Source organism: Eschscholzia californica, unplaced genomic scaffold (assembly GCF_041429995.1).
Source record: "Eschscholzia californica isolate CP2 unplaced genomic scaffold, dmEscCali1.0.p SCAF_1, whole genome shotgun sequence".
NCBI lineage: Eukaryota > Viridiplantae > Streptophyta > Magnoliopsida > Ranunculales > Papaveraceae > Eschscholzia > Eschscholzia californica.
In genome coordinates this window covers 10612668-10640620 of record NW_028238198.1, presented here as the reverse complement: position 1 = coordinate 10640620, position 27953 = coordinate 10612668, and the positions used below count along the sequence as shown (strand labels likewise).

The window sequence follows — 27953 nt, the reverse complement described above, 5'->3', positions numbered from 1 at the left end:
AAAAAAATGCGAAATATTTTGGCAAAACAATGTCTAAGCAAAAACGAATTTGTTCAGAAATTTACAAATTGTTGAGACAAACTAAGATTTGTTCCGAAATTTACAAAATTGTTGAGAGCAAACCAAGAATTGTTCAAAATTGTTTTGACGTTGATTTGGGCGGAAAATTTTATTTTAGAGGGTAAAATTGTATTTTTACCTACTGAGTCTTTTCCTCATTATTATTTAGTATTGGGTCTGATTCTCCTTAACCTCCCAAGCGCTTAGAATTCTTTCTAGTGACAAAAAATTAAAATGAGAAATAAAGCAGATGATTGATTGATATGATTCCTTGTACTATAAAAGCAATATATTAATTTATAGACACTGTGCATGCTTTTACCCAAGGGTCTTTCTTCATCAAGTTTCAAAAGTAAACAAAACCTTTTGTTTCCTTTTTAAAGAGGAATCCAGGAGAAGAAGAAGGAGAGAGTTGGGTGATTTTGATGATAATGGCTTCTTCTTCTTCTTTTACTTCTTCTGGTGGTGGTGGTAAAACAGAAGAAGAAGTAATCTGTTTCTCTGTTAATAATCTTCTTTGGGTAAATTTATTTCATGGGTTTTTCTCAAAATTTCAAGTCTGATACATTTTTTATTTCTACTCTGTTTTTTTACTTTATAATAATGTTTGATTTTCAGGAAGAAAAGAAGTTTGATTAGAAATTAGAAGAGGAAGATAAAGTGGGGAGGTATCAGTAGTTGTGGTGGTGAAAAAATGGCTTCTTCTTTTAGAAGTAATAATGAGTCTCTTTGGTATGATTTGTCTGAGTTGGTGTTTTCATGGACTCTTGATGATATATTCAATGAAGAACTCTTCAAAAACCAGGTCTCTCTCTCATTTCTCTCACTAGATTTGCATATTTATGTCTTAAACCTTCCTATTTTATAGAAAAATAATAGAAGAGACTACAAAAATAGACCTACCCGGGACCTTAATCGGAATCTATAGTTTACCTAGAGTGAAAAAGTCCATCCAAAAGGGAGAAACTGAGTTGACTATAAAATGGAGACAGTTGATTTCGTGTAGGTCTGGAGTATGTTTTGACTTGTAGCGTCTTGCACTGCTCTTATTTGTATTTGTTCATTTGTAATATTACTAACATAATCTAAAACAAGACATGGTTTATGTTACTTGTAGATGGTGAAAATCCCGGACAATTTCCAATCAGTAAAACATTATCTATCCTCATATAGACTACCATTGCTTGAAGAAACTCGTGCCGAGTTGTGTTCGAAAATGGAGGTGATATCCGAGTCACCATATGCTGAAGTAATCTCGCTACTAGAATGTAAACCTGGCGGATCGTTCTTATATGATATTCAGATGGATTCTTGGAAGAACCATTCTAGTGAAAGTGGAAAAGAGCGTTTTACGCCCAAACCCATGGACCTTCTAGTTTTGTCTGACGTATTACCCGAGAATGTTTCAGACTTGGAGCGGTTTGGGAAGACATGGACATTTGCTGTTGTCAAGAGAGTTGGTGAAGAGTCCAATGATGAATTGGAAGATAACTCGTCTATACGTTTAAAGATTCAAACTTCGAAGGCTATCGAAGCTAAAGAGGGCATGAGGAGTTCTGTTTTTGCTGTGTATCTCATAAATATGGTAACAAATACTAGAATATGGACGACATTGCACTCCTCTCGGAACTTGGAGATCTTCAATGAAATTCTATGCACCAATTCTGAGGTAAGACATGAACACTAGTTTATCACATATGACGATTTAATGTGAGAAGTGTTTTTTTACGATAGAACCAACTTTACGAAGAAAGTGACTGCAAATTTCTTTGATTTGTTTATTTTATGACAGGTTGAGGAAGTCTGTGATACTTGTTCTGAATCAATTGATAGAATATGGGTCGAGAAAGTTCATTCAAGATTATCATCGACTCTTAATGAGTTTCAAACATCTGCAGTTCTTACCTCAATGTTGGCAGTTCAATGCAACCACAAGTCCTCGGTTAAACTTGTTTGGGGTCCACCAGGGACGGGAAAAACGAAAACACTTAGTATTTTACTTTATACTCTCTTGAGTAAAAATAGAACACTTGTTTGTGCTCCGACGAATATTGCTGTTAAAGAAGTTGCTTCTCGTGTTCTAAAGCTTGTGAAAGAGCCTTATGATAAGGACTTAGATGAGGATAACTCATTTTGTTCATTGGGTGATATACTCTTATTTGGGAATAGGAATCGGCTCGAAATAAATGAGGAGCTTGAGGATATTTATTTGGATTATCGTGTGGATAGAATTATTGAGTGTTTTGCCCCACTATCTGGTTGGAAGAAATGTTTCAGATCTATGATTGATTTACTTGAAGGTTGTGTATCTCATTATCAATTATTTGTTGAGAATGAATTAATCAAACAAGAAGATAATGAAGATACTCGTAAGGATCAAATTTCACTTCTCGAGTTCATAAGAGATAGGTACACAACTATAGCATCACCACTGAAGAGATTCGTTACACTTTTATGCACTCACCTTCCTAAAAGGCTTTTTTCGAGTCATGATTTTCGGAACTTGGTATACCTTATCGATTTGCTTGTATCATTTGGAAACTTTTTGTCTCAAAATAATGTGATTGACAAAGAACTAGAAAAACTCTTTTCTGGTAGTTGTGAAGCATTTACGTGCTCTATTGCGGCTTCACTTTATAAGATGAAGAACGAGTGCATTGATATCCTTGAATCTCTCAGTGATGCTCTTGGGGGTTGCCTTCCAAATTTTACGACCCATGCATTGGTAAAGGAGTTCTGTTATCAATCCGCATCCCTTATTTTGTGCACTGCGTCTAGTTCATATAATTTGCGAGCGGTTGAAATGGATCCTTTGAGCTTGTTGGTTATCGACGAAGCGGCACAATTGAAAGAATGTGAATCAACTATACCATTAAAACTTGGAGCTAAACATTGCATTCTTATCGGTGATGAATGTCAGCTTCCAGCAATGGTTACTAGTAAGGTAATATTTTAGTTTTTACGTTCTGTTTTTGTCGATAATTTGGTAAAAAGATACCGATCAGTGAAACTTAAGATTGTCTTCACTCTGTCTTTGTTAGGTTTCTGATGAAGCTGGATTCGGAAGAAGCCTTTTTGAACGGTTGAGCTCATTAGGACATCCAAAGCATCTTCTCAACATGCAGTACAGAATGCATCCTAAAATAAGCTTGTTCCCCAATGAGAAGTTCTATTCGAGCCAGATTTTGAACGCTCCAAATGTTTGCAGCAAACGCTACGAAAGAGAGTATCTTCCTGGACCAATGTTTGGTCCTTACTCATTCATTAGTATTACAGAGGGAAGAGAGGAACTCGATGGTGTTGGTCGTAGCAGAAGAAACATGGTGGAGGTAGCCGTGATCATGAAAATAGTGCGGAACCTTTTTAAAGGTACGATATTTATTAGCTTATTTTACGAGTAATGCTCCAATTCACTACAATTATGCATGGTTCTAATGGAAGAACTGTTCGTCTTTACAGCATGGAATGGCTCAAAAAAGACGTTAACAATTGGTGTTATATCTCCATATGCTGCTCAAGTTGCTGCCATAAATGAGAATATTGGACAGAAATATGAAAAGGTTGAAGGATTTGATTTGAGGGTGAAGTCTGTTGACGGTTTCCAAGGTGGTGAGGAAGACATTATCATAATCTCTACTGTAAGATCTAATAGTGCTGGATCGATTGGATTCTTATCGAATCGTCAACGTGCAAATGTTGCTCTGACAAGAGCCAGGTAGAGTAATTTTTGGTAATATAATTTAGAAAAGACGAGTCCTTTACTACTATGTTTACACGCTCCGTGTTGTTATTGCAGGTACTGTCTTTGGATTTTGGGGAACGGCCGAACTCTCACTAATAGTGGATCTTGCTGGACATTATTAGTTAATGATGCAAAGAACAGACAGTGTTTCTTCTCTGCTTCTGAAGATAAAGACCTAGCTAAAGCAATGCTGGAGTCGAAGATGGAGCTTGATCAGTTGGATGATTTACTCAATGCAGATAGTATGGTATTCAAAACTTCACGATGGAAGGTAAAATTCTTTCTTGTTTTTTTCGGGTAGATTTTAGTTACATCATACATGCATATATTTTAAGTTCATGCCTTAATTTGTGTCAATATCTACAGGTTCTGTTTAGTGATAATTTCAGGAAGTCATTTGGGAAATTGAAGTCATCCCAGACACAAAAGTCTGTTATAAATACACTGCTTAAGCTTGCTAGTGGGTGGAGGCCGAAGAGGGTGAAGGCTGACTCCATTTGTTTAGGCTCCTTCAAGCTTGTCAGACAATTTAAGGTTGGAGGTCTTTATATTATCTCGTCGATTGATATAGCCAAGTACGCTAAATATACCCAAGTGATGAAGATCTGGGATCTATTACCTTTGGAGGAGGTACTGCAATTACAAAAGCGTTTAGACGACATCTTTCGTATGTATACCGATGATTTTGTCAATCTTTGTAAAGTGAAGCATATGGAGGGGTATGTATAGTTTATGATTCTTTTATCTTAATACTACCCTTATATTGCTATTAAATTGATAACTGTTTCATGCAGAAACATGGAAGTACCAAAAACTTGGGAAACATGTGATATTGTTCGGTACAAGACTCAATCAGTAAGCGGCTTGAGTATTGGTGTGTCAGATGGAACAAGTTACGTCGAAAATTCAAAAGTTAGCGAAAGTCTTTTACTGATGAAATTTTACTCCTTATCGTCTGGTGTTGTGAGCCATTTATTGTCGGGGCGTGATGGCAGAGAACTTGATCTTCCTTTTGAAGTAACAGACCGAGAGTTGGAGATAATTCTTTTCCCTAGAAGTACATTTATTCTTGGAAGGTCTGGGACGGGGAAAACAACTGTTTTGACAATGAAGTTGTTTCAAAAGGAGCAGCAACATCATTTCTCTTTAGAAGGACTATGTGATGGTAATGGTGTCACCGTACGAACTCCTTCCGAGAGTGTTACTAGTGATGAGACCCTTGGAGATACTAAAAAGGCTGTCTTGCGCCAAATGTTTGTTACGGTCAGCCCGAAACTATGCTATGCTGTCAGGAATCAAATTGCAAACATGAAGAGGTAAGTAATTACATTTGTAGGAGAACTCTTATTTATCTTTGGCGAACACTTTCTTGTATTCTATTGATTAATTATTTATTGCAGTTTCATATCTGGGGGAAAGTCTTCATCTGCTAGCAATTCGTTTGATATGCTTGATATTGATGATGGATTTGAATTTGGTGATATACCCGATCGGTTTACAGACATTCCACCCCAAAGCTATCCACTTGTTATAACATTTCAGAAGTTCCTAATGATGCTTGATGGAAGTATGGAGAGTTCATATTTTGATAGGTTTAATGATGTAAGAGAACTTTCTCACGGTAAAACAGGAATTTCTACGACATTTGCCTTACAAGCTCTCATTCGAACAAAGGAAGTTAATTATGACAGGTTTCATTCCTACTATTGGCCTCATTTCAATAGTCAGTTGACTAAGAAGCTTGATAGCTCAACAGTTTTCATTGAGATAATGTCTCATATAAAAGGGGGTCTAATTAGCGGACGAATACCTGATGGTAGGCTCAGTCGTAAGGAGTACGAATTATTATGTGAAGGAAAGGTTTCTACTTTGAACAAAGAAAGAAGACAGATGATTTATGAAATCTTTCTTGATTATGAGAAGAAAAAGCTAACAAATGCCGAGTTTGATCAAGCGGATTTAGTCATTGATTTACATCGAAGGTTGAGAAGTGGAAACTTTAGAGGCGAAGAGATGGAATTCGTCTATATTGACGAGGTTCAGGATTTGACAATGAGACAAATCGGCCTTTTCAAGTATATATGTAGAAATGTTGTGGAAGGATTTGTTTTCTCTGGTGATACGGCCCAAACTATAGCAAGGGGAATTGATTTCAGATTCCAGGACATAAAATCTTTGTTCTACAACGAGTTCATAATGGGATCAGAAAGTGAAGCTCGTTCTCGTGGGAAAGAAAAAGATCAATGTTGTATCTCTGACATTTTACATTTAGACCAGAACTTCCGCACTCATGCAGGTGTTCTAAAGCTCTCTCAGAGCGTTATTGATCTTATATACAGTTTCTTTCCAAACTCTATTGACGTTTTGAGCCCTGAGACAAGCCTTATATATGGAGAAGCACCTGTATTGCTGGAATCGGCTAATAATGAAAATGCTATTGTAACTATATTTGGCAACAGTGGGAGTACGGGTGATAGGAGTATAATCGGGTTTGGAGCAGAGCAGGTTATTTTAGTTCGTGACGATAAGGCAAAGAAAGAAATCGTTGAACTTATTGGAAAGCAAGCTCTCATTTTGACTATTCTAGAGTGCAAAGGCCTTGAATTTCAGGTAAATGGTTGTCTGATTTCTTCTGCATTATTGGTTACTGAAAACCTGAACTATAAACTGTCATTGAAAATAGTTTTTATACAATTTTGATGTTTGGTTCCATTTTGATTGTTTTATATGCTTACTCTTCAAGCTACAAATATGCAGGATGTTCTTCTATACAACTTTTTTGGGTCGTCTCCATTAAAGAATCAATGGAGAGTTATTTACGAATACATGAAGGAACGAAACCTGATTGGTCTAACTGAACTGAACTCACCGAGTTTTAGCAAAACAAAGCACAAACTGCTTTGCTCTGAACTGAAGCAGCTTTATGTAGCTATAACTCGTACAAGGCAAAGATTGTGGATCTGCGAGAACGTGCCGGAGTTCTCGAAGCCTATGTTTGACTATTGGAAGAAGCTATGCTATGTACAGGTTCGAGAACTCGACGAATCACTTGCACAGGCTATGCAAGTGGCAAGTAGCAAAGAGGAGTGGAGCGCTCGTGGTATAAAGGTTAGCTAACGAAATATTTCCCCACGAGTTTAGCAAGACCCCTACCTACTTGACCAATGAACACTTGTTTTCTTTTTGTAGTTATTCAATGAGGGTAATTTTGAGATGGCAACAATGTGTTTCGAAAGAGCCGGAGATTCGTATAAGGAGAAATGGGCTAAGGCTGCAGGGCTTAAAGCATCATCAGATCGTATCCGTGGTTCAGATCCAGATCTTAGTTGTGTAGCTTTGCTAGAGGCTGCTAAGATTTATGAAACAATCGGGAAGGCTGAAATTGCTGCTAATTGTTATATCGACTTAAAAGAATTTGAAAAAGCAGGTAAAGATTATTTCTTCCTTGTAAGTTATAGAAGAGTATCTCTTAATTGCAGTTGTGTAAATTGCCTTTTGTTTTTTCGAATTTCATTACAGCTAATCTTTATATGGAGAAATGTGGAGGATTGAGGCTAGAGGATGCTGGTGACTGTTTTTCTCTAGCTAAACTTTGGAGTAAGGCTGCTGAAGTATATTCCAAGGCCAATTGTTACGCGAAGTGCTTGTCGGTTTGCGCCAATGGCAATCTCTTCGACACGGGGCTTCAGTTATTAGATTACTGGAAAGAAAGTTCAGAAGATATTACGAAAAATCAAGACTTGAAAGAAATGAAAAAAGAGTTTCTTGATAGATGTGCAGTTCACTATCATGAATTGAAAGATACTATTAATATGATGAAGTTTGTTCGAACATTCGATTCTATGGACCTAAAACGAACATTTTTGAACTCTCGTGGTTATCTTGTCGAGCTTATGTTCCTAGAGGCGGAGTCTGGATATTTCAGTGAGGCTGCTAACATAGCAAGGCTCAAAGGTGATATCCTTTTTGAGGCTGATATGTTTGAGAAGGCTGGGTTGTTCAAAGAATCATCCAGGACCATTCTAAACTATGTCCTTAGCAAGTCTCTCTGGTCAAATGGAAGCAAAGGTTGGCCAATGAAGAAATTTACGGACAAGGAGCAGCTTCTAGCAAAAGCAAAGTTGATAGCAGCGAAAGAAGATGATATCTTTCATGAATATGTTTCTATGGAGTGCGAAGCACTAACAGAAGAAGTTAGTAATCTGTCACAGATGGGAGATTGTTTACTTGTTTCTAAAAGGCTCGGAAATCTTCAAGCCGAAATTATATTTTCATGGAAGATTCTCGATTTCCTTATCTCTATTGCTCCTCCAAAGTATGAATGGAATGATAATGTGATCTTGAATCCAGTGAGTTATGTTGAAGATTCAATGCCCCACAACAGGCCCTCTGTTGATACATTGGTTTACTTTTGGAGTTTGTGGAGGGAGAAGATTGAAACCATATTAAAATGCCTCGATGCTATTGAGAAAGAGCCCGAAAACGACTACAAGAGCTATGAGGATTTGTGCCTGGGCTACTTGGGTGTGAGTAAACAACACGGTGATCAAACTTTCTCTTATCGGTTGCTAAATGCTAATTCCTACTGGAGAAAGGCTATCAACGAGAAAACCCTTAGCAAGAAAGGAGATATGGTTAGTATGGATGTTAACCAATTTGTTGTTGCTGCTCGGAGTTATTGGGTTTCCGAAATCCATACTGTTAGTTTGAAGACACTGGAGAAACTGGAATTCCTGCACAAATTTTCTGTTAGCAATTCTTTCTCAATGTTTCATCAAGGTACCTGTGTACTCCGTATATATGAAGTCTCAAGGTGGGTGAAGGAGTTTAAGATTTGTCACAAGCTTCCTGGGGCATTTCTGAAGAACTTATTGTCTTACAGGCAGCAGTTCTTCGATATTTTATATAATATGGATTGGAAATCAATAATGATGAAAAATACGATGGCTCTTAGATCATCTGTGCTATCCAAGGACGTAATCGAGGAACTTATAATTGAAGATATGAGTTCAAGAGGCATATCACATGGTCAAATTGGCAGGGTTGCGATGCTAATTTTTATGTCTGGGAATCTAAGTGAGAAGGCATATCAAGTGATTGTGAAACGTTTGGATCTTGACCTGAAATGGAAATCATTCATTGGGCAGCTGAAAGAGAACTTGGAATCTGGATTTAATCCGTCGCTAGCGGTCAAGTTTCGCTATGCGTTAAATGATACATTTAGAGCTAATTGGAGGCGAGAGTTCGATTATATTACACCAAGTTGCTTCGTTTATCTTCTAGAACGTCTTCTTTCGTTGGTGTTATCATGCCACAGGTTTTATTTCACAACAAAGTCTTCTCTTATTGAATCTTTGTCGTGTGAGAATTGGAAATGCAACCCAAAACATTTTTCTCAATCTGAACTCGATGCATTCTCAAGATCATTATATGAATTTATAGCGCAGGTTCTCGATCAAATTCTTCCACATAAGGTAGTGACTTTGGAGTGGGTTGCAAAGACAGATAAAGCACCCGAAAAGGACTATCCTTTGCTGGTAAGGAGGATGGTTATCTTGATTTGCTTGATTTGTGTGAATTCTGGGGAGTATTTTGATGATTTGCTATTCCGGCTACTAGATACACGAGATGTTGCTTCCCAGCTGCCACAGCCATTCTGCGGTATCCTTAAAAGAAAAAATAGGAGATTTGATATTTTACTTGCCGAAGCACTAAAATCAGTTGAGAATCCTCTTGTGATTCTTAGTTCAGGTAACAATCGGCAAGGATTCCAGTGCCCAAATGCCCTTCTTATTGATATGGATTTGGTTCGAAGCAGAGAAGCACTATTGGAAGTGTTGTTCCCCAAGAATGACAAAAGTGGAAAAGGTGATTTGGAGACCAAAACCTCGGATGGTATAAATATTTCCTCTTGCTGTCCTGATGAGCTGAGTCATATTGAAGTTCTTCCTAGTTCTGATATAGCCGTTGAAGAAAAGACGCCCATGGATAAGGAAAACCAAAATGGAGACGAAGAATTTGATTCCCGAAAGAGTTACGAGGGGTTTTGGAATACAATTGATGTTTTGAAGTTAGAAACAGAGGATGAGAATGGGAAAGCAGTATCCTTTACTTCTAAGAAATTGCAGATGAAGGTGAGCTGAAATTTCTATTCAAATGCAAATATGCATCTTTTCTTTAACTTTTCCGTTGAACTTAATAGGAGCTTTACTAACGATGTTTACTTTTGTTCCGTTTAGTTGGAGATAGACGAGTGCATTCGTGTTCTTGATGATGTGATAAACCACTCAGAACAGGGTTTAACTCAAAATATCTCCGAGGAAGTAAAAATCATGCAAGCAGACTTGAAGCAAATCTCTTGTACTTTGAGTCTTGGGTAAGTTCTTTGTCAAATTTGTGTTTATATCGGCAAATTATCTCTCATTTTTGTATGTTTTACGAATTCTTTTTCTTCTTTTTTTTAGTGACGAAGAAGTAAATGAGAAGATTTTAAGTATTGCTACACTTTGTAAGAAGCTGGACGCCGGGAGACCAAGATTAGAACCACTTTTAGATCTTCACTTCTCGCTGAAGAAAACAGATGTTCTTACGGAGTCTTATTCGTAAGTGAACGATTCACCACCGAAAGAGGAGATAGATAATAACAGCAATGACAGAATGAATAACAAGAACAAGAGGAAGGAAAAATCAAAGTCCAAGAAGAAGAGTAAAAAGAAAGGAGGCAAGAAAAAGAAATAGGTGGTAGGCAAGTTTATTTGTTTGAGTTCCAATCTTATTGGAAGAGAGGCAGTTACTTTTGTGTTATTATAGTTTTGTTGTGCTTTTCTTAATGATTTGGTAATCTATTAACATATGTATTAAAATTTAACCAACTCTATAACTAATAGTATATGAATTTGGTAATAGGATTCCCTTGAATTGCTAGTGTTATTAATAAATATTTATATTATATATATATATGAATTTTTGGGTGTATGGCCCAAAAAATAGGCCCTAATAGGACTTTTAGTCCTCTCTAATCCCATAAAGGGTATAAAAACCAAAATAATATTACAAATAGATATCTGGTCCATTTAGTTCAATCTAGAGAGAAAACACAAATCCCGAGAATAACTATTAAATATTAATACCTATACTAACCTTTCTTAAATATAAAAACAGTTATAAGATCAAAATCACCAAATATATTTTCCATTTTTATCTCCCTGTTTCTCTCTCCAATCACGTTTTTATATTAAGAAACCGTGATCTTCTCATAATCAGTAAGTTTTCTAACCGAAACCTTATTGTCTCTGCACTCTCTCTCTCTCTCTCTTCATCTGATTCGAAAGTAAATCCTCCATTAAATCAGACACCTTGATTCATATTCTTTTGATTTGCTGAAATCAAATCACCATTCTTAATCAGGTAAAACATTAATCAAGTTATTAGTTTTTGTGATTTTGTTTTATTTTATGATAATTGATTATCTCTCTACACCTTAATCTACTGAAAATCTTCCATTAAAGCAAAAAAATTTGTGTTTAATATTCATTAGAGATATTCAAAAACAGTTTCTTAATATTGTTAAACAGGTTAACAATCATCTTCTTAAATGATTCTGTTTCAAATGAATATGAAATTCTTGTCTTTCTCTCTCTAAAAATTTATTGAATGATATATATTTTGATGAGACGATCCTTCATGACTGATTCTTACAAATTCAGTATCGAATTTCTCTCTGTATCATCTAATCAAATCTTCATCATTATTCAGGATTTTCTCTCTCTAAGATTCATAACCGATTTTATTATGTTAATGTTAAATCCGTCTTTACTGAAGATAATGCGATTAAGAAGTGTTTGTATCTATGTATTTTGTTACTTTTAGGTTACAGATTTTTAGATCATTTCTTCAAATCTTCATCAAGGTTTCCGTACAATTTTTGATGCAGAGAAGATCTCGTAAGATTTGTTATAACTGAATGCAAACGATATATAATTTAACATAAATTACGGATCGTTTACAATAAATTACATATCATTTTTTATCCAGAGTAGATCTAGTACGATTTGGTTGTAACAGAATGTAAACGATATATAATTTACACGACATTACATGATGTTTACTGAACATAACACATACATAACGCAGACGTCTTTTGTACGATGTTTTTATAACAGAATGTAAAATATATGTATTTTGTTACAAATTATACATACTTTATAAATAATATCAAAAACATCTTATAAATCTGCATAAATTAAATATAATTTATTCAACATTACGCGTACTTTTTTCACAAAACAGTTCCGTTTATAGTACAATAAATGTTCCAAAAATTATATGTAATTTATTGCACATTATACATATTTTTTCACATAACAGTGACCTTGTGATTCGAACTAACGTTATGTTTGTCTCTTAACACATTATGAAGTTTAACAAACAGTATGCATAATTTATTCCATTATACATGTCGTTTCTAGTAAATTGTTTGTTTTGTTAACAAATGTATATGTTTTCTTTTTGCAGTTTTGTTGTTACTTATGGAATTTGCTACTGAAGTTGGTCATTTGTTTCCTGGTGGTGCAAAATCATTTGGATATGCTCTTCGACAATATAGTGTAAATGTTGTTTGTCCTGCTCAAGACTACATATGCTCTTCGACAATATAGTGTAAACGATTTTTTGGTAACAGAATGTAAACGATGTGTAATGTAAAAGAAATTATGTGTTATGTAATAGAAATTATGTGTTATGTAATAGAAATTATGTGTAATTTACTGAACAAGACCCAAATACATTTGATAAATTACGTTGTATACTTGACTAATGATGGTTTATTCGTCATAAATAATACATAATTTACGTATTTGTTTCATAATTTGTATTCGATTTGTATTTATGTATGAGTAAAAACGAAAACAAATGCTGCTTTAATGTTCCCAGAAAAATATACTATTTCCAAAACTGAAAGTTAAGTGAGAGAAAGTGATATATATGTTTTGTATATTAACCCCAAAATCACGCTAAATTGATCCTAGATTGATTCAGATAATAGGAAAGAGAAAATTTGATTTCCAAATCTGTTTAGAGGAGAGAGAAATTATGATTTGTTTCTATCTTTTTTTTTCTAATAAATCTCCATATTTTTGGCTAATAAATCTCCATATTAAATCTGTAAAGAAGAGAGAGAAAATTGATTTGGGAAAGTTTAGATTTTGTTTCTAAACAGATTATAGAAGAGAGAGAAATTTTCGTGAGAATCTAACCGTTTTTTCCTAAATTTATCCTAAAATCAAGGTACATTAAACCGTTTGAAATTTTTGTGCGGCCCCACACATTAAAATCCCGTGAAAAACGACTGGGACATGGAAGGAATTATGTAATATATATTAAGGGTTTTTAGTCCCAATAGCAAAAGGACTAAAAATCCATTTTTGGGGAAGATTGGACCCTAAATCCTTTTTGAACATTATTTTGGGTCATATACCCACGGACCCTATATATATATGTGCAAGAATATGTTAATTGTATAAGAAGGAAATTCTTTGATCTACGATGAGGAGTTAGAGAGAGAAAGAACATTGATTCCAAACCCTCGACCCAAAACCACCATTAAAATTACTCTCGCAAACCTACTCTCGGACTGGTCAGTCTGAGACCTTAAGCAAAGTTTCAGATTGAGTAGTCTGAGACCAAAAGCAAGGGCACATATTGGTCCGAGTTCGAGGCTGCTAAGATTTATGAAACAATCGGGAAGGCTGAAATTGCTGCTAAATGTTATATCGACTTAAAAGAATTTGAAAGAGCAGGTAAAGATTATTTCTTCATTGTAAGTTATAGAAGAGTATCTTTCAAGTGTAGTTGTGTAAATTGCGGTTTTGTTTTTTCGAATTTCATTACAGCTAATCTTTATATGGAGAAATGTGGAGGATTGAGGCTCGAGGATGCTGGTGACTGTTTTTCTCTAGCTAAACTTTGGAGTAAGGCTGCTGAAGTATATTCCAAGGCCAATTGTTACGTAAAGTGCTTGTCAGTTTGCGCCAATGGCAATCTCTTCGACACGGGGCTTCAGTTATTAGATTACTGGAAAGAAAGTTCAGAAGATATAGCTAAAAGTGAAGATTTGAAAGAAATGAAGAAAGGGTTTCTTGATAGATGTGCAGTTCACTATCATGAATTGAAAGATACTAATAATATGATGAAATTTGTTCGAACATTCGATTCTATGGACTTGAAACGGACATTTTTGAACTCTCGTGGTTATGTTGTCGAGCTTATGTACCTAGAGGCGGAGTCTGGATATTTCAGCGAGGCTGCTAACATAGCAAGGCTCAAAGGTGATCTCCTTTTTGAGGCTGATATGTTTGAGAAGGCTGGGTTGTTCAAAGAATCATCCAGGACCATTCTAAACTATGTCCTTAGCAAGTCTCTCTGGTCAAATGGAAGCAAGGGTTGGCCAATGAAGAAATTTACAGACAAGGAGCAGCTTCTAGCAAAAGCAAAGTTGATAGCAGCGAAAGAAGATGATATCTTTCATGAATATGTTTCTATGGAGTGCGAAGCACTAACAGAAGAAGTTAGTAATCTGTCACAGATGGGAGATTGTTTACTTGTTTCTAAAAGGCTCGGAAATCTTCAAGCCGAAATTATATTTTCATGGAAAATTCTCGATTTCCTTATCTCTATTGCTCCTCCAAAGTATGAATGGAATGATAATGTGATCTTGAATCCAGTGAGTTATGTTGAAGATTCAATGCCTCACAACAGGCCCTCTGTTGATACATTGGTTTACTTTTGGAGTTTGTGGAGGGAGAAGATTGAAACCATATTAAAATGCCTCGATGCTATTGAGAAAGAGCCCGAAAACGACTACAAGAGCTATGAGGATTTGTGCCTGGGCTACTTGGGTGTGAGTAAACAACACAGTGATCAAACTTTCTCTTATCGGTTGCTAAATGCTAATTCCTACTGGAGAAAGGCTATCAACGAGAAAACCCTTAGCAAGAAAGGAGATATGGTTAGTATGGATGTTAACCAATTTGTTGTTGCTGCTCGGAGTTATTGGGTTTCCGAAATCCATACTGTTAGTTTGAAGACACTGGAGAAACTAGAATTCCTGCACAAATTTTCTGTTAGCAATTCTTTCTCAATGTTTCATCAAGGTACCTGTGTACTCCGTATATATGAAGTCTCAAGGTGGGTGAAGGAGTATAAGATTTGTCACAAGCTTCCTGGGGCATTTCTGAAGAACTTATTGTCTTACAGGCAGCAGTTCTTCGATATTTTATATAATATGGATTGGAAATCAATAATGATGGAGAACACGATGGCTCTTAGATCATCTGTGCTATCCAAGTACGTAATCGAGGAACTTATAATTGAAGATATGAGTTCAACAGGCATATCACATGGTCAAATTGGCAGGGTTGTGATGCTAATTTTTATGTCTGGGAATCTAAGTGAGAAGGCATATCAAGTGATTGTGAAACGTTTGGATCTTGACCTGAAATGGAAATCATTCATTGGACAGCTGAAAGAGAACTTGGAATCTGGATTTAATCCGTCTCTAGCGGTCAAGTTTCGCTATGCGTTAAATGATACATTTAGAGCTAATTGGAGGCGAGAGTTCGATTATATTACACCAAGTTGCTTCGTTTATCTTCTAGAACGTCTTCTTTCGTTGGTGTTATCATGCCACGGGTTTTATTTCACAACAAAGTCTTCTCTTATTGAGTCACTGTCGTGTGAGAATTGGGAATGCTACTTAAAACGTTTTCCTCAATCTGAACTCAATGCACTCTCAAGAGCATCATATGAATTTATAGCGTGGGTTATCGATCAAATTCTTTCATATAAGGTAGTGACTTTGGATTGGGTTGAAAAAACGGATAAAGCAGCCAAAAAGGATTATCATTTGCTGGTACGGAGGATGGTTATCTTGATTTGCTTGCTTTGTGTGAATTCTGGGGAATATTTTGATGATTTGCTATTCCGGTTACTAGATACACGAGACGTTGCTTCCCAGCTGCCACGGGCATTCTGCGCTACCCTTAAAAGAAAAAACAGGAGATTTGATATTTTACTTGCCGAAGCACTAAAATCAATTGAGAATCCTCTTGTGATTCTTAGTTCAGGTGACAATCGGAAAGGATTCCAGTGCCCAAATGCCCTTATTATTGATATGGATTTGGTTCAAAGCAGAGAAGCACTATTGGAAATGTTGTTCCCCAAGAATGACAAAAGTGGAAAACATGAGTTGGAGACTAAAACCTCGGATGGTATAAATGTTTCTAGCAGTACCTATAAGTCGAGTCACATTGAAGTTCTTCCGAGTTCTGATTTACCCGTTGAAGGAAAGAAGGCCGTGGATAAGGAAAACGAAAATGGAGACGAAGAATTTGATTCGCGAAAGAGTTACCAGGGGTTTTGGAATACAATTGATGTTTTGAAGTTAGAAACAGAGGATGACAATGCGAAAGCAGTATCCTTTACTTCTAAGAAATTGCAGATGAAGGTGAGAATTTCTATTCAAATGCAAATTTGCATCTTTTCTTTAACTTTTCCATTGAACTTAAAAGGAGCTTTAGTAACGATGTTTACTTTTGTTTTGTTTAGTTGGAGATAGACGAGTGCATTCGTGTTCTTGATGATGTGATAAACCAATCAGAACAGGGTTTAACTCAAGATATCTCCGAGGAAGTAAAAATCATGCAAGCAGTCTTGGAGCAAATCTCTTGTACTTTGAGTCTTTGGTGAGTTCTTCGTATAATTTGTGTTTATATTGTTATATTATCTCTCATTTTTGTATCTTTACGAGTTTTTTTCCTCTTTTTTTTTAGTGATGAAGAAGTAAATGAGAGTATTTCAACTATTGCTAAACTTTCTAAGATGCTGGATGCCTGGAGACCAAAACTAGAACCACATTTAGATTCTATCTTCTCGCTGAAGAAAACAGATGTTCCTACGGAGTCTTATTCGCAAGTGAACGATTCACCACCGATAGAGGAGATAGATAATAACCACAATGACAGAATGAATAACAAGAACAAGGGGAAGGAAAAATCAAAGTCCAAGAAGAAGAGTAAAAAGAAAGGAGGCAAGAAAAAGAAATAGGTGGTAGGCAAGTTTATTTGTTCGAGTTCCAATCTTATTGGAAGAGAGGCAGTTATTTTTGTGTTATTTCAGTTTTGTTGTGCTTTTTCTTAATGATTTGGTGATCTATTAACATATGTATTAATATTTAACCAACTCTATAACTAATAGTATATGAATTTGGTAATAGGATTCCCTTGAATTGCTAGTGTTATTAATAAATATTTATATTATATATATATATATGCAAGAATATGTTAATTGTATAAGAAGGAAATGCTTTGATCTACGATGAGGAGTTAGAGAGAAAAAGAACTTTGATTCCAAATCCTCGACCCAAAACCACCATTAAAATGACTCTCGCAAACCTACTCTCGGACTGGTCAGTCTGAGACCTTAAGCAAAGTTTCAGATTGAGTAGTCTGAGACCAAAAGCAAGGGCACATATTGGTCCGAGTTCGAGGCCTTGCTTCAGGTTTCAGACGGGTCGTCCGGACAATAAGTCTTCGGGGTCAGTTTTTTGGGTGAGAAGGTCAATTTTCTATTGGAAAAGAAGTTCTTATCTCTCAATCTCTGTGCTCTTCTTCTCTCAATCTCTAATCATTCTCATACATAAACCAGATTCAATCAAACTTTAAATCCAAAAAGATGCATAATTTGGGGATTTTAAAGGCACGCCATAATTTAGGGATCCTAAAGACGCATAACGTATTTTCACATCTAAAGTTTTCCCGCGTAAAGAAACTGACCCTTTTACTAGCGCCCCTTATTATGGTTGTTATAGGGAGAGGGGTGTTTTGGTCTGTACAGGAGTATTTTTCTTGCAAATCCCCTTCAAACTTCCAAAAAGATGGGAAAAGGGGTTTAAACTAAACCCTAATTTTTTAATCCGTGTCTCTTAAGTTTGCAAAACAGAGAATTGTTAGCGGAGAAAGAAAGAAAGATCAATGGACATGAAGGAGTTCATGGAAGGGCTTGAGATGTACCGCGAGAACCTAAAAAATAGCCGCTTTCTTCGTCGACCTCCGAAGGTTTTAACCTATGGTGTTCATATTTGTAGTTATGTACAGGATGAAGGTTTTAACCTATGGTGTTAATATCTCCTTAGATTGTTCATCTTTTGGTTTAAGGGTTGTTTTTAGGAGTCTTAAGAGTTGTTTTTATCCCTCTTATTTTAGGCCTGTTAATTTTACCTAGTCACTACTAACTTGAACTTTAAGGTCAAAGCAAATATTTTGGTTTAGTAATTTTATTAGAGTTGCCAACAGCCCCAACACCAAGATGACTATTGATAGTAGCAATTATATGTTAATTCTGGCATATTGAATTCTTGTTTAATTATTGAAAACAAACAAATTAAGGCAATATTCTAGCTTATCATGCTTTCTTCTAAAACCAGGGAAGATGTACCATCATCAGTGTGGTCGCTGAGGTGTAACGAGGTATGTGATATCTTCTTTCTTTAGTTTCTTTTAGTTGTTTTATGTCTTCTTTTTCTTGCTACTATTAAATATAGTGGCTTAGCATCTTGGCCTTGAGTAGGCAACACAAATTATATAGATATAGAGTGACCTATGTAGTCCGTCTCAGCCGAGATGGCCGAGTATCTCATGTCTCGGCTCGGTCTTCTTTCCGAGACGAGACGAGACTCGGCCGAAACACCGAGTTAGGGTTTGGCCGAGTTTCTCGTCTATCTTGGCCCATCGGCCGAGTCGTACTGCTTACCTCCAGACCGACAGAAACCCACTTGTAGCCTCATAGATGAAGAAGACGATGAAAAAATCTTGATGAATTTTCATTAATTTGAAACTTTGCCATCGCAACACCAACGTGGGGCCAATATAGAAATATAAGATTATGGTAGTGAATTTGAGGGTGATAGGGATTAAGTGAAGCAACATAGCTTAGTACTAATAGTTATTATATTTAATACTTATTAGTTATTGAATACTTATAAAGTATGAACTTCGTTATTTATTTATGTCATTGAAGTGAACTCTTATATTTGTTTATTGTGAACGATTGAAGTAATTTTAAGTTTTAAGTTCAGGAGAGTTACGAGGTAACGAGGAGCCGTGTAATCTTCAGTGTTAAGTTTTAAGTCAGGAGAAATTTTAAGTTTGGTTCAGGTAATAGCGTAACACTAATAACAAGATTACACGAGATTGGTGTGGTTAACTAATAACAGGGGATTGGTGTAGGAAAATATTGTACCTGCTGTCTCGCCCGAGTTTCACGGCCTGACCGTGACCAACTACATAAAAACGCCCTTTCTTTATTCTTCATTTCTACCTGTTGTTCTTTATTTGCTTTTATTTTGTTTTCGTCCCATAAGATTGAAGCAAATGTAGGAATTACTTTGTAGAATATAAATTACTGGTTTTGAATATTTCATCACCATTTCATTGTTTTGTACAGCTTTTAACGTATGAACTTCCGAGTACGAGGCTTTTGCCAGGACGAAGAGGTTAGTAACATAACTAATGGGATTGCTTTGGTTCTGTAGGTAAAAGTAATTTGTGTCACTAATGGTTGGATCCAGATATAGCCAAGAAAACAAATCTGATATGTTTGGTGCTATCACTCAATTTTAGTCTAAGATAACTGGCGGCAAAAAAGCATTGTAGAGGATTAGTTTCCTTCTTTCGTAAGGATCGCGATATAGGTGTTCTCTTTTCCCTTCTTTGATGCTGTTTATTTCGAGAAACACTTACAAACGTAGTTTAACTAAAAATATTACTTCGATGAAGTTTATTTCTACTTCATTTGCATAAAAACTTAGGTACCTACAGTAAGACATATGTAATGATGCTACCCGTGCCTTGAGAGTGGTAGTTAGGCATCAATATCTCATAACTAAGAAAGTTCTCCTTTGATTCGTGTAATAGACAAGGAGCAGACAAATTAGTTAAATGGGCAAGGAAGAAAAACGCGAATAAAGAGTGGAAGAATGTACCTTGTATTTTAGTTAATAAATATTGTAATAACGCTGTTATTTAATCTATGAAAGCTAGTTCAACAAAAAAAAATTAACACCAAATACACCTAATTTTCCTCTCTTTGGTACAAAAGAAAGGTCTGAAAATAAAAATTGAGGTTCCGAGAGTTGACCCCATGACCTCCAACATGTAGAACTGGAGTCTTACAAATTACAAACCAAGCCTCTATTAAATATTGGTGGGTTCATCGCGATGTGGTTGAGAATATGGGGGTTTGTGCGATATTTTAATCGAAACCCCTTATATCGATGTAGGACAGTAAAAAGAAGAAGCGTATACTCAAAATAATTTTATTCAAAACAAATATGATGTACTTATTGTAATTGATAAATTTTTTTATTTTTTTTTGGTGAAAGAGGCTCACGCCCTAATTTATTCAAATAAGTTTGAGTTACATTATGGTTTTGTTCGAAAAATAATATACTAACAATGTTAGGCGGTGTTTCATGACAACCCCATTGTTTACAAATATTGAGTTCCAATGCTTAGGAGACTAGTGTGTGCGCAACTTTATTTGTTGTGCACAAGGTGTATCGGAATTCAACTATCTCCGACCTTTCCTTTTCATACATGATCTCTGATATAATATTCCCAATTCTCCATGGAATGTGACCATCATTCGTATTGCAAGTCCGAATAACGGTGATTGCATCTCCTTCGATAATCACTTTGTTAAGATTTAATTTGATTGTTAGTTTCACACCCAAAAGAACTACAATTGCTTCTGTAATATAATATTATCCATTACAACAAATTAAACATATGATTACAGAATCTATAACAACAAATATTTATAGTTTTTGCTTAACAATCAATAAAAAAATAGAAGGAAACAAATACTAATTCCATTGAGAAAAAAAATCAAACGAATAGTTTTCGTCACTCTCAAACTTTTCAAACTCCGAAACTCTCTCTCCACATTCTTTTGATATTTTCGTCAGTAAATTGCTAGTTGATCTGAAACTAATAGTTTCAAAGGTTCCTTGTCTTAACTTGATTCAAGCTTTTCGTTACCTCTAGATTTTAATTCGTCTATTTGTTTAGTTTGATAATCAAGGAACTTCTTCAAAGCTAATTCCAGGATCTTCTCTTTTATTCCTTTTGTTGTTGGTGTTGTTTTTGTTCTTTTTTTTTGCATAAAGTTGTTTCTGTTCTTCCACTGAGGGCACCCGGCTCTCTGCTAGGTAACTTGGACGACTTACCGACCATCAAAGCCGTCGCTACGGTTATCAGAGTAAAGAAATCAATCATATTTAAAAAATCAAACCAGAATATTTAGTTACAGGAGCAACTCGCTAGTGGTAGGAAGGCACCATTAGAAAAGGTCGCGGCTTTGGGGAATAAAGGAAAATCTCTGGGGAATAAGGAATTAGTCGATAAACATTGACTTATGAGACATATTTTCTTTTAGTCCATAAATTAACTTGATAAAAAATTGCCCCATAATCTTCATCCCCTCTCTCTACTTTCTGAATTTGTTTCAGTCATTACCATTTACGCAATTAGGTTTTCAGAAAACAAAATCATCAAAATGAAGAAGTTTGAAACATAAACTTCTCTACACGGTTTCAACCTTTTTATGTTCTTACCTTCTCTCTCTCTACTGTATCTGAAAGTTCATGGAAACAACCAATCGTCTGAAAGGATTTGGTGCTGCAGTATTAACTACCGCCTGAACTAACTGTTCTCTGAAATCAGAGATCCAATTTTATCTAAGAACAATAGAGGAGACGTTGACAACATCAAGAAAAAGATCGCTGATAGCAATGGTGTCGTTGCAGCGAGAGATTCAACAATCTGCTTTAATGGGAACAAGCGTTATTAATCCACTTGATGTTCTTGTCGTTGGTGGTGGCGCCACCAGTTGTGGTGTGGCTCTTGATGCTGCCGCTACAGGACTTTGTGTTGGTCTCGTTAAACAAGAGGATTTCTCTTCTACAACATCTTCTAGGTCAACCAAGCTTAATCATGGAGGTCAGGTTTTTTCCTTTCTTTTTTGATTGATGACTTACTTATAGTCTTCAATTCGTTTGGTTTTTATTATTTGATTGGAGAACATCTGGTAGTTTGTTTTATTAGCATTATGATGTGTTTGTGGCTATGAATGATAAATTGGTTAATTCACCGGAAGAATGCTTCTGTATTATATGGTGATTGAGTTTTGATTACCTCTCTTTTATAATTGAGAGGAAATTTATGTTGTTTATTCGTTTTTAATAGGTCATTTGGTAGAGAGTGAAAGAGAGAGAATGATAGAGAGAAAAATAGTGAGAGAGAGAGGGTAATCGAGAGTGAGATGAGAGAAGGGAAAATAGGTTGCAATGGTGGTCGAAATGGTGGTGTGGGAAGTTGTGGTGGTGAAGGTGATAGAGAAGATGAAGAATAGGGGACAATGTTTGATGAAGTTAATTTTTGGACTAAGATAAAATATTCCCCCGAGAATGTACAAATAAACATGGATTCCCTAGAGAATTTATTCCCCGGAAATTATTCTTTATGCCCCAAAGCCGCGGCCTTAGAAAATTTCAACTAGTTTAGAAGTAGCAAATATGAATTAAAAAATCAGCCCTTTATCTATTTAAAAAATCAGCCCTTTATCTATTTACTAGTAAGTGTCCAACCCCAAGGTATCCATGAGAATGAATCATCCTCTAATAAACTCCTTATAGCAGTAATGTTGGGAGTCTGTTTGTGGTTGTCTCCTGTCTGAACTGGGTGGCTCATAACGCAATGGCGTGTCATAACGCACGGCCATTTCGTGGCAGATTGACACAACGGGTTCTACTGCGCCAATAGGAAAAATGATGGGTGTGTCGCGCGCTTCCTATGGGCCAACATGGCCCAATAGGGAACTCTAGATTGAACCAAATTTGCAATCCTTTCAAGCACAACTGGGTTCCATACTAAAAAATGAAGACTGCCCAAATGTATCACTAATCAAAAAGATATCAACAAACTAGTAATTTGAGTAGTGATACAGAAAAAAAAAAACTAAGAAGTTCGGATTGCTTTAAAATTTCAACAAGTTTGTAAGAGAACCCCAAATTCAACAAAAATCCTTAAAATATTTTACCTCCCCTACTTGTGGTTAGGAATATTCTGCAAAAACCTTCAACCTCAAACTCTTTAGCAGAAAATTTTCGACCCATCTCAAATTGTTCCTTAGTTTCCTTGTTCTTATCAAGTAATGTGTAAATTACACTTTGACAGAAAAATGGTGTGGAAACTAGGGTTTAAGATGAAAGAAGTAAAGAAGAGATTAGGGCAAAATGAGTCTTACATACAGTCAACAAGTCTAGCCCTAGTCTCTCAGTCAACAAGTCAAGATCAACTCCAGCAGACCAAGTCAACATGTCCAGACTTGACTTCCGTTGTGTCTAAAGGCACCCTGAATTGAAAACAAGAATGTTAGTTAGGAGAACAACTTTATTGTTTTCAGTTATTTGTTTTTCTGTTTTTCAATTTCTGTTTGTGTAACTGTTTTTCTTCTCTCCTCTATGTAAGAGAAGTGTAAACCTGAAAGAGATTATTGGAAATTAATGAAGTAATATTCCCATATCAAACACAAAGGATATCTCCTTCCCAATTCATATTTCCCTATTTGTAAACAATATATTAGTTTCCATCCTTTGTAATTAGTTTCATCCTTTGTAATTAGTTTTCCTAATTCTGTTTTATTCAATTATGCTAAGTTCTCTCTTTGTAAATGATATAACTACATGAATACTCAATCAATAAATTTTACCTTTTGATCTCAATTATTCTTGATCTGAATCGTTCTTGTGCAACTACATAATTTTCACATGGTACCAGAGCATAACGTTTCTTCGGGATTTATCAAGGCCCTTTGTTAATCATCTACAAAGTTCGCAGGAATTCTTATTTTCTTATTAATTTTCGATCATTCCACATCAAAAGGTCAGTTTTTTTTCTTTAACATTCCTTTTCTTTCATTAGAATCAGACCCAACTAGGTCTGATTTTGTTTTCAAAATTAAGTATTTTTTATATATATCCAGACCTAAATAGGTCTGACATTCACCTTCTACCAGAGTAGAACGGACACATAACTATCCGATTGCTGAATTCTATGATTCAAATCTAGCACAAAGCAATTTTTGGTTATTTTAGTCTTCATTTCGACAACAGTCCACTGTAAGTCGACGTTCTTGACCGGACGCATAACTATCAGATTTCTAACAATAATTGAAATCAAGCTAGATTTCACTTATCTGGCATCCTCATATGTGATTTAGACACTCTCATAGCACTCACCATTGATTTGCTTTCACAGTGGGTGACATTTTCTTAAAAAAAAAAAAAAGCTCTCTAACTTTTTCTTTGAGTTTCACAAACAATCGACTTAAGGTTTGATCGATTGACTTATACTTTCAAGGGTGGTAGCTCTCATAACACTCACCATTGATTTGTTTTACAGTATGTAAAGTTTCTTTCAACAAAAAAAAAAAAAAGTTTCTCTCTCTAAGTAGTTTCACAAAGCATCGATTTAAGTTTTCATCGATTGACTCATACTTTCAAGGGTGGTAGCCCTCATTACATCACACAAAGTTTCGTTTGTTACTTCCATTGACATTTAAACAAGCAAACACACCTTCTCAGGGACCCGTAGACAGTTTGGCCCCAGTGTCCTACTTTAATGGTTTGTTCAGAAAACGAGCCAACTTCGCTTTCTGTTCCAACTGTCCTTTGGTGTGTTCACACTTCACAACAGACCTCAAATGCATGCTTCAGAAGGCTCTCTGGAAACAGTAATTACAATAAGGGATGCAAACTCATGAGTCATGAGATCAATACAAAATAACTTCTCCTATGAAGAATGCAAATACCACCGCCGTTTCCTTTTCGGTTGATGAGAAGTGCTACTTTCCCCCACCAAATATTTCGACTTCAAAATTAAAACAGTGTAGATCCGGACGCCCAAAGTACTTCAAGGGAAAGATGATTGTGATGTTCTTTTATTGGAGTTTGAAAGAGAGAAGGAAACTCCTTGTTGTATAAGGGTCCGTTTGATACGTGGGAATTGTTGGGAAAAAAGTGTTTGATTGGGATGTCGAGAAATGGTGGGATGCCTTTAGAATATCAGAGACAATTCTTTTGTTCACCACATAACTGCGGGTGGCTTTAAAATTCGTGACCATCTCTCTTCCAAAACCCTAATGTCTCGAATTTCTTAATCATCCTATCTGCAACCTTAATATTTTGAGGGTGCAACAGAAATTGAGGGTTCATCGGAAGCAAATATTTACCAATAAACCGCGATGTTACAAGTAGTGCAGCTTACTAAGTCATACTAATATGGCCTTATTGATCAAGTCTTCCACGAATCTAGGATTTGAATTAGTCAATAAGTTTGTTATGAGTCCAAGCTTTTCAGAATTTTTAGGAGATAGTTATGACACTAATAAAAGTAGTAGAAATATGTTGCTACAAGTCAGTCGTAAGTAGAGAAGTGTGTGTGAAGTCAGTTGTTTGTTTCTTCCATTGTTATTAATAAAATTAACTCTTCTCCATATCTTGTTTGTTCTATTGACTGTACTTTGCTATAGTCATTTTTGTGTTATGGTACCAGAGCAAGGTTGCTGATAAGGTGTTTGAGTTTATTACTCAGTGAATATAGTTCTTATTATTAGTTGGTGAAAGAGTCATTTAGCCTCTCAAGATGAATGGTGGGAATGGTTCTTCTCAAGCTGCTGTTGACAAATTGGTCGGGAACAACTACAACTATTGGAGGTTATGTATGGAAGCTTATTTACAAGGGCAAGACTTGTGGGAGCTTATCTCTGGTGCTGATTCGGTAATTCCAGAAGACACCCCACAAAATGCGGATCTACGACGAAAATGGAAGATTAAATGTGGCAAAGCTTTATTTGCTTTGCGAACTTCGATTAGTAAGGAATGCATTGAACATGTTCGTGATTTGAATTCACCAAAACAAATGTGGGAGACACTTGAACGGTTGTTCACTCAAAAGAACACGATGCGACTACAATTTTTAGAGAATGAACTTGCTGCAATGGTTCAAGGTAACCTTTCGATTTCAGAGTATTTTTTAAAAATGAAAAATTTTTGTTATGAAATTTCAGAACTGGATATGGAGGAACCCATCAGCGATGCACGTCAGCGTCGATATCTAATTCGTGGTCTACGGAAAGAGTTTATGCCATTTATTTCTTCATTTCAAGGGTGGGTAAACCAACCTTCAATCGTTGAGCTAGAAAATTTACTCACCAATCAGGATGCCTTGATGAAGCAGATGACCAACAAACCCCAGCCACAGGTGGATGATCTTCTCTACACAAGAGATCAAAGAAAAAATGATCATTCTTCAAAGCGTTACACAAATGATGGCAAGCTATTTAGAGGTGAAGATGATGGTAGCAGCAAAACCTGTAATAGATGTGGAAAGTTGGGACATTTCAGGCGTGACTGTCGAGTAAAAGTGACATGCTCCAGATGTGGCAAATCAGGTCACATAAAGAAGAATTGTCGGATTCAACTTGATAATGAGGAAGCAAATTTAATAAATGATCCTAAAGTATCCGACGAACCAGAATGGGAACAATGTTTCTCCATTGAGACTATTGATGTTGACAATGTAGCGTCTATTGTGCAATCGACCGACACAAATAAAGATGTGGCTGATTTTATAGATTACAAAAGTGAATGGATATGTGATTCAGGTTGCTCACATCATTCAACTGGAGATGTTAGCTTACTCTCAGATGTGCGTCCACATACAGGAAAACGAGTTATTGTGACAGCCGATAATTCATTACATCCTGTAATGAAAGAAGGAAACATTAATCTCAATGTTGAAGGGAGTCATGTCAGTGATGAAGGTATTGCTCTCAAGGATGTTTATCATGATCCTGGTTTAAAGAAGAATCTTGCCTCAGTTTCTCAGATAACTGATACGGGTAAATATGTTTTGTTTGGTCCTGGTGATGTAAAGATTCTTGTGAATTGTTCATATGCTACTGCAGATGTTCTTTTTACAGGAAAAAGAAAGAATTCTTTATATGTTTTAGCTGCAAGTGAAGAATATATTCGAAAGACAAGTCAGGGTACTAGTCCTTCAATTTGGCATGCTCGGTTAGGCCACATTGGCTATCAGTTGCTACAACAGATCTCTACAAAGAATCTACTTGATGGTGTTCCTCTCTTTAAAGATATGAATATAAATGCAATATGTGTTGGCTGCCAATACGGGAAATCCCATCGACTCCCTTTTCCGAAATCGACGAATCGTGCTTCTTCCTTATTTCAGTTAGTTCATTCAGATTTGATGGGTCCTACAAAAACACCAAGCTATAGAGGTTTTCAATATGTGATGGTTATAGTAGATGATTTTTCACACTTTACGTGGGTCTATTTCCTAAAATAGAAAAGTGAAGCTTTTCCTCAATTCATCCAGTTTAAGATGCAAGTGGAGAGAGATTTTGGCTATAACATCAAGTGTTTGCGAACTGATAATGGAGGTGAATACATGGCTAATGATTTCTTTTCATACTGTGAGTCACATGGAATTCAACGACAAATGACATGCCCGGATACGCCACAACAAAATGGTGTGGCGGAACGAAAATTAGCCCATCTCACTGCTGTTTGTCTTTCTTGGCTACACGACAAGAACCTCCCAAGGGAATTATGAGCAGAAGCTACTCAATGTGCATGTTATGTTATCAACAGATTGCCCTCATGGCCAGGTAAGGAATTATCTCCCTTTGAAATACTTTATGATATTAAACCAAATGTAAGTAACTTTCGAGTGTTCAGATCAATATGTTATGTTCATATACAAAAATGTGACCGAACTGAACTTGATCTAAAGGCTCGAAAGTGCATTTTTGTTGGATATGATCTTCGTCGAAAAGGTTGGAGGTGTATGGATCCTGAAACAAAACAGTCAATTACTTCTCGTGATGTGATCTTTGATGAGGTATCAACGCATTATCCTGCTGTCCATATGAGAAGTAATTCGACCAATCTTAAGCCTTTTTCGAGCAACACAAATTGTGAAGAGTTAAGGAGGACGAGTTCTTTATTTGAAGC

At 36.0% G+C, this 27953-nt stretch overlaps 1 protein-coding gene and 1 long non-coding RNA gene across 2 annotated transcripts; both read left to right on the top strand.

The window, feature by feature from the left end:
• Nucleotides 1-308: 308 nt before the first annotated feature.
• LOC147564030 (uncharacterized) lies at nucleotides 309-16967 on the top strand. Its single transcript, XM_086664179.1, has 19 exons — nucleotides 309-581; nucleotides 679-865; nucleotides 1178-1729; nucleotides 1853-3004; nucleotides 3102-3429; nucleotides 3520-3775; nucleotides 3857-4073; nucleotides 4169-4521; nucleotides 4597-5118; nucleotides 5203-6412; nucleotides 6560-6910; nucleotides 6992-7229; nucleotides 7322-9936; nucleotides 10042-10178; nucleotides 10267-10404; nucleotides 13490-13599; nucleotides 13693-16304; nucleotides 16406-16542; nucleotides 16630-16967. Exons 2-19 carry the CDS (start codon nucleotides 755-757, stop codon nucleotides 16901-16903), a joined length of 11313 nt encoding a protein of 3770 aa, XP_086520305.1. The 5' UTR covers nucleotides 309-581; nucleotides 679-754; the 3' UTR covers nucleotides 16904-16967.
• Nucleotides 16968-17683: 716 nt separating this feature from the next.
• On the top strand, nucleotides 17684-22087 carry LOC147564029 (uncharacterized). The gene is made up of 3 exons (XR_015225884.1): nucleotides 17684-17913; nucleotides 18282-18324; nucleotides 19301-22087. It is a non-coding gene; the product is annotated as an uncharacterized LOC147564029 (long non-coding RNA).
• The last annotated feature ends 5866 nt before the right edge of the window (nucleotides 22088-27953 follow it).